Source organism: Sminthopsis crassicaudata, chromosome 5 (genome assembly GCF_048593235.1).
Source record: "Sminthopsis crassicaudata isolate SCR6 chromosome 5, ASM4859323v1, whole genome shotgun sequence".
NCBI classification, from domain to species: Eukaryota; Metazoa; Chordata; class Mammalia; order Dasyuromorphia; family Dasyuridae; genus Sminthopsis; species Sminthopsis crassicaudata.
Window position 1 is genome coordinate 146,095,564 of NC_133621.1, and position 13,147 is coordinate 146,108,710.

At 34.3% G+C, this 13,147-nt stretch overlaps 1 protein-coding gene across 2 annotated transcripts; it reads right to left on the bottom strand.

The window, feature by feature from the left end:
- Window positions 1–389: 389 nt before the first annotated feature.
- Window positions 390–12,732, bottom strand: PSMC2 (proteasome 26S subunit, ATPase 2). Of its 2 annotated transcripts, XM_074268431.1 has the most exons (12): window positions 12,294–12,732; window positions 10,899–10,936; window positions 7,723–7,804; window positions 7,169–7,268; window positions 6,111–6,242; window positions 4,846–4,918; window positions 4,335–4,430; window positions 3,459–3,623; window positions 2,602–2,689; window positions 982–1,184; window positions 785–881; window positions 390–682 (listed from the first exon to the last, which is right to left on the bottom strand). In XM_074268431.1, exons 1-12 carry the CDS (start codon window positions 12,361–12,363, stop codon window positions 525–527), a joined length of 1,302 nt encoding a protein of 433 aa, XP_074124532.1. In that variant the 5' UTR covers window positions 12,364–12,732; the 3' UTR covers window positions 390–524. The 2 variants fall into 2 exon arrangements, with proteins under 2 accessions (XP_074124532.1, XP_074124531.1); XM_074268430.1 differs by lacking the exon at window positions 10,899–10,936 and having other exon boundaries at window positions 7,723–7,837; window positions 12,280–12,732.
- Window positions 12,733–13,147: the final 415 nt, after the last annotated feature.

Consider the following 13,147-nt stretch of genomic DNA (forward strand, 5'->3'; position numbering starts at 1 on the left):
TGGATCAAAGTGAAGTGATTCTGTTAGGGATCTTATCCCAGGCTATATGTCATTTTTCTTGCTCTTCCTTGTCACTCTATTCATTCCAGGTCTAGCAATATAAATGGTAATTCGTCCTTCATTGAGTAGTGTCAAATGCCAAAAAAAAATTTGATATCAAGTAATCCCTTCATGTTAAAAGAAAAAAAGACTACACACAGAGCATTGAGAGAAAACCTTGACATGCTACCAAATCTACCATAGTGGTTTTTTTATTATAAACTGATGACACCAAGACATTAAATGGCTATGGTATCAAAAAACAGAAAACTATTTGTCTATGAAAAAAAAAAAAAATTCCCCTTTTAGTTTGCTACAAAGGGTCTAATAAGAGAAAAAAAAAAAAATAACAAAGTTTCGAAAAAGTTTATTTGTATATTAAATACTAATTATGATGGTTAAACAGGTCCACATAACTGAGATTTTTCTTTATAAGAACAAGTTACTTCAATCAAAAAGCAATTTACTTTGGAAATTTCCAATGATTAGTTGTATGTCATGTAACGAGGAGTAGCACTGAATTTGGCGTATGATTTAATAACCTTATTCACAGCTTCCAAGAAATCCTTCTCAGTGGCAATTTTTCGTCGTGCTCTGATTGCAAACATCCCTGCTTCAGTGCAAACGCTTCTAATTTCAGCACCTTTCAAACATTAAAAAAAAAAAAAAAGGCAATTTAATTCAATATTCAATAAATGCAAAATGGACAGAATACCCAAACACTGACCAAGACTTATTCACTTACCAGTGCTATTGGGACACAACCGTGCTAACAACTCAAATCTTATATCTCTTTCAACACTCATTGAACGAGCATGAATTTTGAAAATATGTGTCCGACCCTAAAAAAACAGAAATAAATATTGCTAAAAAATCACAGAAACACTAGGGGATGGGGTGGGGTAGCTACAAGTATTTCTAAAGTAAAAATAAATTTCTTACCTCCAGATCAGGTAAGCTAAATTCAATTTTTCTGTCCAGTCTCCCAGGCCTCATCAATGCTGGGTCCAAAGTATCAGGTCTGTTAGTGGCCATCAGTACTTTAATATTACCTCGGGGATCAAATCCATCCAGCTGATTGATAAGTTCCAACATGGTTCGTTGTACCTCATTGTCACCTCCAGCTCCATCATCAAAACGAGCACCTTTTAAAAAGGATAAAAACTATTAGGCTGCATTGTTGTAATCTACAAAGCATTTTTTAAAAGGTTTCTTTAAAATCTGATTATTTACTTTTTGTATATACTATACTGGAAAAAGGCATAAAATTTTGCGAAAGTGTATCCTTTACAGTAAATACAATGCAAAGCTTGTAAATAAATGTAACACATTCCTGTACTTTTGCTCCATTATCCTTTTCTTCTTCTCAAAGACAGGGCTGGGATCCCACAAATTGTACAGAAATTTACCAAACTCACCATGGAATATTATCGTAATATTCAAATACAGCAAAACCTTATTAAAGGAATATTAGGTCAATTTTTCCTCCTTTCTTTCCACTAAAGAATAATCAGCTTACATCTCTTATAAAGTAAATCTTATTTTAATGTGAAGCTTTTTTTAATATAAAATTCCTATAAGTAGGTGCATTTGAAATAGCCTGATAAATAAAATTTTAATTTTCAAATTATTTTTATTGTCAAACATCTGAATATATATCTGTATACCATTATAACATGGAAGTCCTGAATAAAGTCTACTACCTAATACCAAAGTCTAAGGACCAATGTTGTTTTACTTTCCTAAATTAATGAACATCTCATCTCCAGCATGATACAGTGGAAAAACTTCTAACTCTTCCACTTTACTATTATAATTAGTACAAATTGGGGGAAGGGAAAGGTTTTGAACTAAATGGTCTTCAAGGTCCTTTCTAAATCTAAATCTATAATCTTAGCATCTTTTAAATTTTCTAATATAATAGAACATTATTATAAAACAACTAAGAATTTTGGACATATCTCAGCTTAAGTCAGATGTGGCCCTTTCTCATCATAATAAAGTTCTCAAAAGCTCTCTTAATTTATGTAATAAACTAAATTCCATAGAAAATAATGGTGTAACTTTTAAAAAGTAAAAGTAAAAAAAGTATTCCAATCACATAAGCATATAGCTATTCATACTAGAATTAAATCAAGTCCTTTGAAATATAACTACATACAAAAAAGTCAAATGTAAATTAATTAGTAAGTTAGACATTACTAAAACTGTGCCCAACATTCTTATTACACAGAGGTCCTACTGTTAAAGTTATTCTCACCATTAAGCAACATTGGGGCAGTGCATGGTATCCTAATCCTAGTATTAAGAGTCTTGGATACTGAGAAGAAAAATATCCTTCTCTATAGCCATTTCAAGAAGCTTACCTAAAAATAGAGAATTTACTGTATTTTTACTTATATAATTCTCTTAAAATGTTATTTTCACCTGTATGATCTTATAACTGAGCTCATAAACAAGTAAAAATATAGTAATTTCCATACCAGAAAGATTTTTATATTTTGACCTTGTAATTCTTGCGAATTCTGACCCCAAAATAGTTTTATTAAATGTTACTCATACCTCCAATAGCATCAATTTCATCAAAGAAAATAAGGCAAGCCTTTTTGGTTCTGGCCATTTCAAACAGCTCACGGACCATTCGAGCCCCCTAATAAGAAAAAAATGAGTTGAGACACATAATTAAGAGTCAGCTTAATAAAACCTTATGCATAACCCAACAAAAACAGTGCTTATTTTTGCAATGCTACAAAAAATATCTTATCAAAACTCAGCTAAGCCCCAGGTATGACAGTCAGATTAATGTCCCTTTAAAAAAAACAGAGAAAAACCCAAACTTGCCAAAAGTCCCCTTGAAAAATATAATTTATACATAAAAATTTCAATAAGCAAACTTAACTACCGCCTGGTGTTCACAGTTACGTACTTTTACCTATGTTGTTTTTAGTGATTAGTAATAGAAGCTGTTTCCCTTTGCATTACTCTCAATTCCCATATACAGTATGTTCCTGAATTCACAAATGGAACAGTGCAACACAGCCTATTCAAAAAAACAATGTTAAAGAACAAAGAGCTCAGGCTAGAATTTTTAACATTTTATATAAATAAAATTATTGCCAAGCCTTAATCCCTTTCCCCTTTTTCTTGTATTGCATTTTTGATATGTTTGCTCTAAACACCAGCATCCTTCAACTGTATGCAAAAGACCATGCATTGCTTCAAAATTACTGGAAAGTACAGTTAATGAAAGCAGTGTAGTTTCTGAGCTGTTTAACTACCACAATACAATCATCAAACATTCATCACTTGGCTTATAAGAATGACTCAGATAAATAGTTTTTCTTTTTTTAATACTTTGCATTATAAAATCTCATGCCTTATCTGCTGTTGCTTTGTTCATTATTATTAATTCACTTTACCTCTCCAACATATTTCTGTACAAGTTCAGATCCAATAACTCGGATGAAGCAAGCATCTGTCCTGTTAGCAACAGCACGAGCACAAAGAGTCTTGCCTGTGCCTGGGGGACCAAAAAGAAGCACGCCTTTGGGGGGTTCAATACCAAGGTTAACAAATCTCTCTGGCTGCAAAAGAGAAAAAGTTCATACTAGTGTATAAAAGGGAATTTTGTATATACTTATTTTTAAAATTAAATTTTAGGTACTTGATCTAAATGAGAAATTTTATCTACTTCCTGGCCTCAGAATCAAAGAATTGCCACATATTATGTAATCTATATAACATAGTAAAATTATTCTCACTGTTCACAAGGTCATGGTAAAAGAAGTTTTAAAACTTGTCTACATTTCATGCTAATTTTGATAAAATTGTAACAGAAAAATCAGTACATTTTCTTTTAAGTAATTACCATTAAGACAGCCCAGCTTCAAATAATATTCAATTTTCTAGCTTATTATTTTACTACATCTAATGTTCTGAGATAATTTAAACCCATTTACTACTGCTTCCTTTAGACCAGTTACTGGTACTGCTCCACAATAAATGAATCCCTGATTCAATATATTAAAAGGTAGGTAAGATCATAGTTTCTCATCTTTACAAAAACAATTCCTTCAATTTTTCATCATATGCTCGCTTCTCAAAATCTTTAAACCTTCTCCTTGCTTTCATCTGGATTTTATCTTCTTTTCTTCTCTATTTCAAAAGGATGTTTATTTTCTAAAAATTATTTACACCATGAAAAAAGAAATCTTAATTACAGAGGCCCCCAAAATGCATATGTTCAAGCATTACTTCATACAAAGTAATTTAAAGCTTAATAGAATTCCACTTACATGAAGCAGTGGGGTTTCAACTACTTCTCTTAGTTTCTCAATTTGTTCTTTGCAACCACCAACATCACTGTATGTGACATCAGGTTTTTCTTCCACCTAAGACAGAAAAATACACAATCTATTTTAAAATTTCAGTTGTTTAATTGTGAACTGAATATAGACCCAAATAAATATAGACCAATAACCCAAAAGCAAGACTTGAAGGAAGTAAGGACTTTAATAATAATGAAACACTGCCTTGGAACTCCCAAACAACCTAAATTTTACAATATTGTTAGGAATAGGAAAATATGTAAGCTAGTCAATACTTTGCAAGGCACCAGTTTTTTCAGACTACTCTGCAAGACTATTTAACAGAAGTTTTGTTTTAATATTATATATATATATATATATATATATATATATATATGTGTGTGAACAGTCCGCCAGTTACAAATTTCAAAAATCTTCATAATGAATGTAATTGTACTTCAAAGAAACTGGAATTCTTTTCTCTCCCATAATAACTTACCTGCATCATAGTAACTGTTGGATCAATCTTGGGAGGCAGGGGAATATGAATTTGATACTTATTTCTGTCCACACTGAGGGAGGAAAAGAAAAACTCTTATTCAGACATTTTCTAGTTAAAACAGAGAAGGCTCAGAAAAAAGATCCAACATGCCTGTAATGAGATATAACATGGTTTGGTAGACTAAATACAGATGAAGGAAAAAAAAAGCATAAATCAATAGATTTTGCCTTAGGCAAGTCAATCAAATCTCCATTTGTCTATTGTGGTAGTCAGAACCCTGACCTTAACATCACACTGCTTTTGTTATAACTAATTATAACTAAAATTTTATGTTAAAATATATATTTACCTAATGAACAATCCATACAAACTGCTATTTCTTAATATTTTAATATCATTTTACTTCTGCATAGCACTTTAAAAACTTTTAATATGAGTTTGTCATCTATTATTTAATGTCACTTTTATAACAATCTTTTAAGAAAATTAAGGCAGGGGGCAGCTGGGTGGCGTAGTGGATAGAGCACCAGCACTGAATTCAGGAGGACCCAAGTTCAAATCTGGTCTCAGACACTTACCACTTCCTAGCTGTGTGACCCTGGGCAAATCACTTAACCCTAGCCTCAGAAAAAAAAAAAAAAAAAAGAAAAGAAAATTAAGGCAGAGACTTAAAAAACAAAACAAAACAAAACAAAACAAAAAAAAAAAAAAAAAAAAAAAATTAAATGGCCTTCCCAAAATCATTCACATCTAACTACTATATCATAAGAGCACCAAAATTCTTTTATGAGCTAGATCAAACTAGCTAAGTGACTTGGAAAAATGAAATTACAAATTCTTTATCCTTAAACTCTGTTCTTATATCTTTCTGATATCTAGAACAATCAGTGAGATGTAACCAATCAGCTTGGAGATAAAGGAATGGGAAACAAATAAAGGATTCCAGTTGACCAAATATTTATTAACCATTTTACCTTATGTTTGTGGGTATGCAAAGATGAAAAACAGCACAGTCCCTGCCCTCAAGGTGACCTTGGAGAGAATACTTTTTATAGAAATGATAGGGACCTTAAGAAGATTGAGGGAGTTTAAAAACTTTATGGTAAAGAAACAGAAGCAGCAAAAGAAGGGGAAGACTCAACTATAGTATTTCAAAGATAATTTTGGGTGTACAATGACTTGAATAAATTCAATCAAAATAAAATGTGCACTGCATCATAGTATCTTTAGTGAAAGAAGAATATAGTAAGCAGACATCTTACCCAACTCTCATTCCTTCTTCAATGTCAGTAGGTGCTACCTGATCACTGAGGTCCACCACAAATTTGGCAAACTGCTTCACATTGATAATGTATTTTGGGTCCTCTGAATCGGCATTGATTATCTTTGTACACCTACCACAGAAATACTTATGATTACAGCAAGAAAAGGATGCCATACTACAAGTGAGTTTTATACTGCGAATATACCATACAAAAGTAAATTGAGACCTAAAGATATGACTATTGCTCAAAGTAATAGTACTGAAAACTAAACTGTAGAGTTAAATAAAGCAAATTAAGATTAAAGGAATCATTTTCTCAAGATATCTCATAATAGACAATGTGAAACACAAGGTTGCTCATCCTATTGGCAGCAGTTCTTAACAGCCTGAAATATCTCAAGTGCTTTACATCTATCACTTGGACCTTATAACAACTCTGGAAGTAGGTATTAGTTATTAATATCCTCAATTTACAGATGAAGTTAATATCAGAGAGGCTTAGTGGTATGTCCACTATTATATAGATAGTATTAGAGCTAAAAATAAAATCCAGACGTACCCTCTCTGGTCTATATTCTTCTCTACCTTAGCTGACACTGCCTCTCCTCATGTCACACTGCTATCCTTTGTAACAGGAAAAATCATTATTTATGAATATTTGTAATAATGAATAAAGGATATACTATATTCCCACAATTCCTTTCATCTAGAGAGAATAATAAAAATAAAAACAAACTTTATAAAACAAAAGCTACTCTACAAACTCACATTCACCTGACCAACAAATCAGAACAGTATCTGTATAAACAATTTTTTAATTCTATTTTACTATTAAGTTTCACTATATAAAATTTCTCAAAACTGCTAAATCATATCCAAGAAATTCCTTTATGTTATCAGTTCCTAAGTGCCAACTCCAAAGAATTTTTGTAGAAAGCTTCACTTCAGGAATTTAAATGAAAAACTTTTTAACAGGCACTAATGTGTTAGGTGTCAAGACTTTGTGAAGTCTAACAGATTTATCTTTAGACAAAATTAATCAGATACAATTACTACCTTGCAACCTGTAGTGGCTGTTCACTCTGAAGAGTCTGTTTATCTGCAGCCAAATCCCAAAGCGCTGGGGGAGCCAGACCTGTGTCTGACTCTTTAATACCTAGAAAAAAGAAACATTAAAGTCATTGAAAAGTATTATATTAACCTGCTCTGAAACAAGTATAAAACAATATTTTAAATTTGGAATTTTAATATTTATTATATTCCAAATAATATAAAATAGCATCATAATAAGATAAACTCTGTATAACAAAAATTATTTCCATGACTTAGACAATATTCTATTATAATATTACCAAGATTCATCCACTAAAGTCTACTAAACTGGGATTTGATCTGGAAAATACCTATCTTAAGGAAAGTAACTATTATAAATACATAAGCACTCTAAATGGTTACATAGGAAAATATGGTAAATTAAATAAAATGAGATTCAATTTGTTAAAAAAAAAAAAAAACCAGAATCCAGAAAATACACATTTAATGAAAACAAATCCTGAGGTCAAATGCTTACTCACACACTATTCAGAAGAAAGGGAAAGGAGGGAACATACCAGTGAGCTCATTGATTTTCTTAAGAAGTTGCTGGATGTCATCTTCTACTTGTTTGATCTGTCTAGAATAAGTGCTCTGGCCCTGAAAGAGAAAAGCAATTCTAATTAATACAAACTAAAACTTATAAACTATAACTAAAAAACTAACTGGGAATGCGGGAGGTCTATGACCATATTATTTGTTATTACCTCTAAGGTTATAAGACTGACAATATAATATCTGTATCATTTTCATACTATTTCCTACAACTTCAAATGCACTCAAATTCTCTCTTACTCAAGGTTATAAACAAAAAACTGTGCCTGATAGTATCAAAAACCAAAGATACACATAAACATATGCAAATTAGGCAGGTATACATCATATAGAAAAAAATGATCTTTCACTCATCTTTGTATTATTAATATAAAAATCAACATCTGTGTAATTTATTTCAAAATCCATTCAAAGCAGAAACATATAGCCCTAATTATATATAATAGGAAGTAATTTGTGTAAAAAATTTATAAAGCAAGGCAATAAATTCTTGATGGTGATAATTGGCATCCAATTCATAAATCTATAAACATTTTCATATCCTCTTTTTTCCCAAACCCCCTCTACCACCGAAGACCTAATGGTCAAACGGCAAGCCAATCCAAAAGTAAAGTTAATTCACATAATGAATAGTATGAGCCCAGGTAATAGTGTTATCACTATGGGTAAGGTTTAGTTCCAACATAACAATCAACAACATTTTTAGTTTTCATGTTAGAACATAAATATTGCCATTGCCATGTGTTACATATACATGGCTCATCTAGTCCAATGGATCTCAAAATATGGTCTGAAACTGATAGACTCTTTAAAGAGATCTACAAAGTAAACTACTATTATACTACTACTAAGACCTTACTTGACTCTCTTTTCTAATTACTTATTTGTGAAAAACCATATTTTTTCTTATATGCTTCAACCAAAAATAATAATAATAAAAAAATTAAATGCAGAAGTAAATATGAGAATCCAATTAATTGTCTTCTACAAAGGTGGACATTAAAAAAATTACCAACGGGAAGCTAGGTAGCGCAGTGGATAGAGCACCAGCCTTGAATTCAGGAGGACCAGAGTTTAAATCTGATCTCAGACACTTAACACTTCCTAGCTGTGTGACCCTGGGCAAGTCACTTAACCCCAGCCTCAGGGGGAGGGGGGGAATTTGCAAAATTATGTAAAGCAGTTACACTCAACTTTTGTATTTCGAAAAGTTGTTCTTCAGTGGAAAAGTTATTTATGTTACTATGGAATGGGTTTATTATTATTATTTTTTAATGAATATTATGAAAATGTCTAAGTTTTAGTTTCTAATGCAATAAACACTGATAGTTAAAATGCATATAAACAAAAAAATTTCTTTGAAGTTCTCAATAATTTTTAAGAGTTTAAAGAGGTCCTGAGACCAAAAAGTTTGAGATGACCTGTAAGGTCAACACTGGAAACCAAGAATATTGCTATTTTCTTTAATACTCCCACTATGAGACTATTTCTTTTATTTGTCTAAACCTTCTTTAGCCTATATTTTTAGCTTGTATCACACCACTTAAGAAAGAATTCCACACATGTGAAGCAATTATTACTTTGTCTCTTTCAAACTTCAAAATGTTCCCTTGTTCTAGTCATCCTGGACTCAGTGGTCATCACCAAGTTTTACTTTACCTCCATTCCCAGTTCCCCATTCCCTCATGATTCCATAGTCTAAAATGATATCCCTTCTGTTTTTGTTCCTTCAGAATGACAAGTCTAGAAACTTGTTAGTCTATCAATATATAGAAGTCTTCCATGATTTCCTATAAACCCTTAATCCTGCACTTGGCATTTCACCATGCATTCTCTTTTCCTGTTCATCTATACTTTATCTATAATTTTGTCAGTGGCAAAAGATACTCTACCCATCAAACCAGATCACATATATCTTAATTATAAAACAATCTTCAAGAGCTGGTGTAACCAAAAAGATCTATCATTCTGTGATCAACCTGATGATAAGCCTCACCAAGTTTACCTAAACTGGCTCTCAGACACAATATGCATATGTGCTATTACCAAGTCTATACACAAAATCTTTCTAGCTTAGTAAACCCTGCCAAGAAACAAATTCTCCTGCTACAGCCTATAAAGACCCAATGTGATCTTACAACAAGCATCAGAGTAGGACTTTAAAGAATTTCAATTAATTTACAAAAGCACTAAGTTAAAACTAATCTTGTAATTGATACCTAGATCAACTCTTTACTTTTCTATAGAGAGAGAAGTATTAATTCCCTAGAATTTGTTTACTATCTCATAAAGTCTCTTCAATCTCCACAACAATACTGCACCTTCAATGTTTTCATGTAGAATTCAGGCAAAGACTTTTTTGGAAATTTATGTTACATCCACAGGCATAAAATCCCCTTCAAGAAATTCTTATCCATTAGCCGGGCATGATTCCTCCTTATAAATATCTTGTCTTCCTTTCAATTAATACCATGCCATTCTTCCTACATTACTTTGGATTAAGAATTTAATAATCATTCCCTTTATTAAAGACTCCATCACTTTTTTTATTCTTTGTTACAAAGGATGCCTCACGGACAGGGGAAATACAAGCGGGAAGAGAGGTGATAACAGACACCAACAACCACCTTTTAAAAGAGTTTGTCCAACACAAAAGTTTCCAGGATGATATCTGGAAACCCTTTCATTATTAACTTAGAAATAAAGTAATTAATGATAAGGAATGTTTGCTAGAATGCAAATAGGACAAGAAATCTGTTCTTCTTGGGTGGAGGGAGAATGCATATTCTGATAAGCTTAGTCTATAAAAATCATTGAGATCTGACTTAGGACATTTTTCAAAATTTTTAAAATAGCATAACCTCTGATGTAAAAGACTAAGAATTTATTCAATAAAATTACTTTCAAGATTTGCCATGAACCATCTATAAATTTACTTTCATCCATCTTGAAAAACATGTAGTTTTTAATCAAGAAAAACTCAAGAAAAAATATTCAAAAATCATTTTCAAACATAAAACTGAAAAATTAATTTCCTTTCCTTATTATCCACATCCACACTTACTGAAGACAGTAACCATATTACAATTTTGAGTTACACTTAACATGTAGGAATGTTACAGTAATACAAATAACTTACGTAAGTTTTCAACAAGGCAATATCACCCTCATCCAGCGCTGAAAGGACAGAGACAGTATGTTAGTTTTAAGATCAAAAAACATGTCTTTTTTTTTAAAGGTTCTATTTCAAGATTAAAAAAAAAAAAATTTCCTTGTTATTTGAATGGGATTTCATGCAACAACTAGATACAATAAACCTAAAGATACATTTTCCTTTAAATATGATGCACATACATAAAACAATGGTTACAGTTACCATTCAATAGGAGAATATAATTAGAGGTAGGTAATGAGAGTTGGTGATCAATTCCAGGGCACAAGTCTCCAGGTCAAAGGAAACTTCTTAGGTTTCCAGATTCAGAAGCTGCTTCCAAGAGAAAGCAGGAAATATCAAGCAGGAACTAGAGGAAGCACTCCTTTTAAAATGTTAGGTCTTAGAGGTATTTAAATAGAGATATAAGGCCATGGTGAAAGACAGGAGCACATATGAGAAATACAATGTGTAAGGAATGATTTTTTTAAATCAATTAACTAAAAACCTGGAGAAGACAAAATAAGTTAGTGGATGTTATGCCCAAATCAAGAGAAATCAAAAATCATTCCTCGTTTCTAAATATATCATAATCTCTCAAAGAAAAAAAACAAACAAACCCTGTTCTACTAAAGAAGTGTGAGGCATTGGGCAACCTCTCTGCGAGTTTACTCTCCTCATTTGTAAAACTCCCAGATTTAGATATGGGGGTTTGTAGTAGAGGTGTGTCTGGGGTCCCTTCTACTCTAATTTGTAGGATTCTGGCCAGATTCATTTTGACCGGAGAAAATAGCACAAAGAAAACAATTTTCCAAACACTTCCATGAAAAATGATCTTTTTTTAAAGCTCTGGGGACTAGACGGTGGGATTGTAATGAAGAGACCGGTCCTCACCAAAGAGTAGACTCCCGAGAAAAGGGTCCACTGACCCTCCCCCGCAGCCAGTAACCACCTTTTCCCTGAAGCGCTCCCCTAGCACGTTCCCGACACCTGACCCTACCACACAGGCGGCCAAACACTCAACCCTCCCCCACCCCATGCCACGAGGGCCGGGAGAGAGAAGTTGTGGACCTCCCGCTTCCCAGCAGGGATCGGCGCACCGAAGCCGCTTCATTAAAGTTTGCTGAACAGAAATGAATTAATGATGATCCCGTTGTCGGAAGGGACCTCGGAGATAGAATGGGGTTTGCCGGGCCCGTCTCGGGAGCGAGACGTCGTCGAGCGCGAAGCAGAGCGGAGGTAGCGGGGGCCGCGGCCTGGGCCCAAACACCCCAGACTCGCTCCCCTTCCTCTGCCCCTTCCCCTCCCCAGGCAGACCGGCGACAGACCCCTCCCAACTCCCGTCTTCCCTGCCCCCTGCCCGCGCTGCTCCGCTCCGCTGACCTCGAATGGGCTTATCGTCCTTCTCCTCTTCTTTGGTTTTCCGCTGATCGGCTCCCAAATAATCCGGCATTTTGGGAGTCGTAGCTACCTCGGTTCCTAGGAACGATTACACAGCAGCTTCCTCTACTTCCGGGAGTGCCGCCCCATTTCCGGTCCCCCTGCGGAACTGGTGCTTCAAGTCTTCGGTCCGGCGCACTGGCGCGACGGGCCCTGGCGTGTTTGGGGAGGGTTCGGGGAGGAGTTTAAATAGGCCTCCTGCACTTGGGATCACCCCGGGATTCTCCCATTCTTTCTGTCTGGGATTGGGCAACCCTTGTCCCGGGAGTCTTAGTATCAAGCGTGATGTTTTCAAGAGAAGCTCTTTTTGACCCCATGTCCAAACAACTTCCCTAACGCTCCGAGCCGCCCCACAGGGCTATCCCTGTAGGGAGTGAGCTTCTCTATGTTGGAGGCCTTCTAGCAAAGACCGGATGACCATTTGTCGTCAGTAATCTAGCATTCATTAAGCCGCTATTGTGTGCCAGGCACGGTGCCGAGCGTGGGGATACACAGAAAGGAGAGGAGAAAAAACGGCTCAGTCTGGGGGGGGGGGGGGGGGAGGAGAGGGGAGGAGCACGCGCGAAGAAATAAGTAAATCAGCAAACATTTACCAAGTACCAATTCACCAAATACAAAGATAAAAATGAAACACGAACTGCCTTCCAGGAACTAAAGTTCCCAGCTGAATTTTTAATCCGGTACCAGTGGGCCAAATAACATTAATATTGATGATGACTATTGTATTGCTTTGGGCTTTTGTTTCAAGAGGTTTGTTTCCGTTTCTTGGTTACTCTGGTGACGTGTAAATTTCTATT

Excerpts from the sequence above, each read along its gene's own strand:
- PSMC2 (XM_074268430.1), bottom strand. The coding sequence starts at position 12,363 with ATGCCGGATTATTTGGGAGCCGATCAGCGGAAAACCAAAGAAGAGGAG. Across the intron at positions 7,269-7,722 it reads GAAAATCAATGAGCTCACTG|GTATTAAAGAGTCAGACACA; the intron begins GTATGTTCCCTC and ends TCTTTTTTCTAG. Across the intron at positions 882-981 it reads TTAGCTTACCTGATCTGGAG|GGTCGGACACATATTTTCAA; the intron begins GTAAGAAATTTA and ends CTGTTTTTTTAG.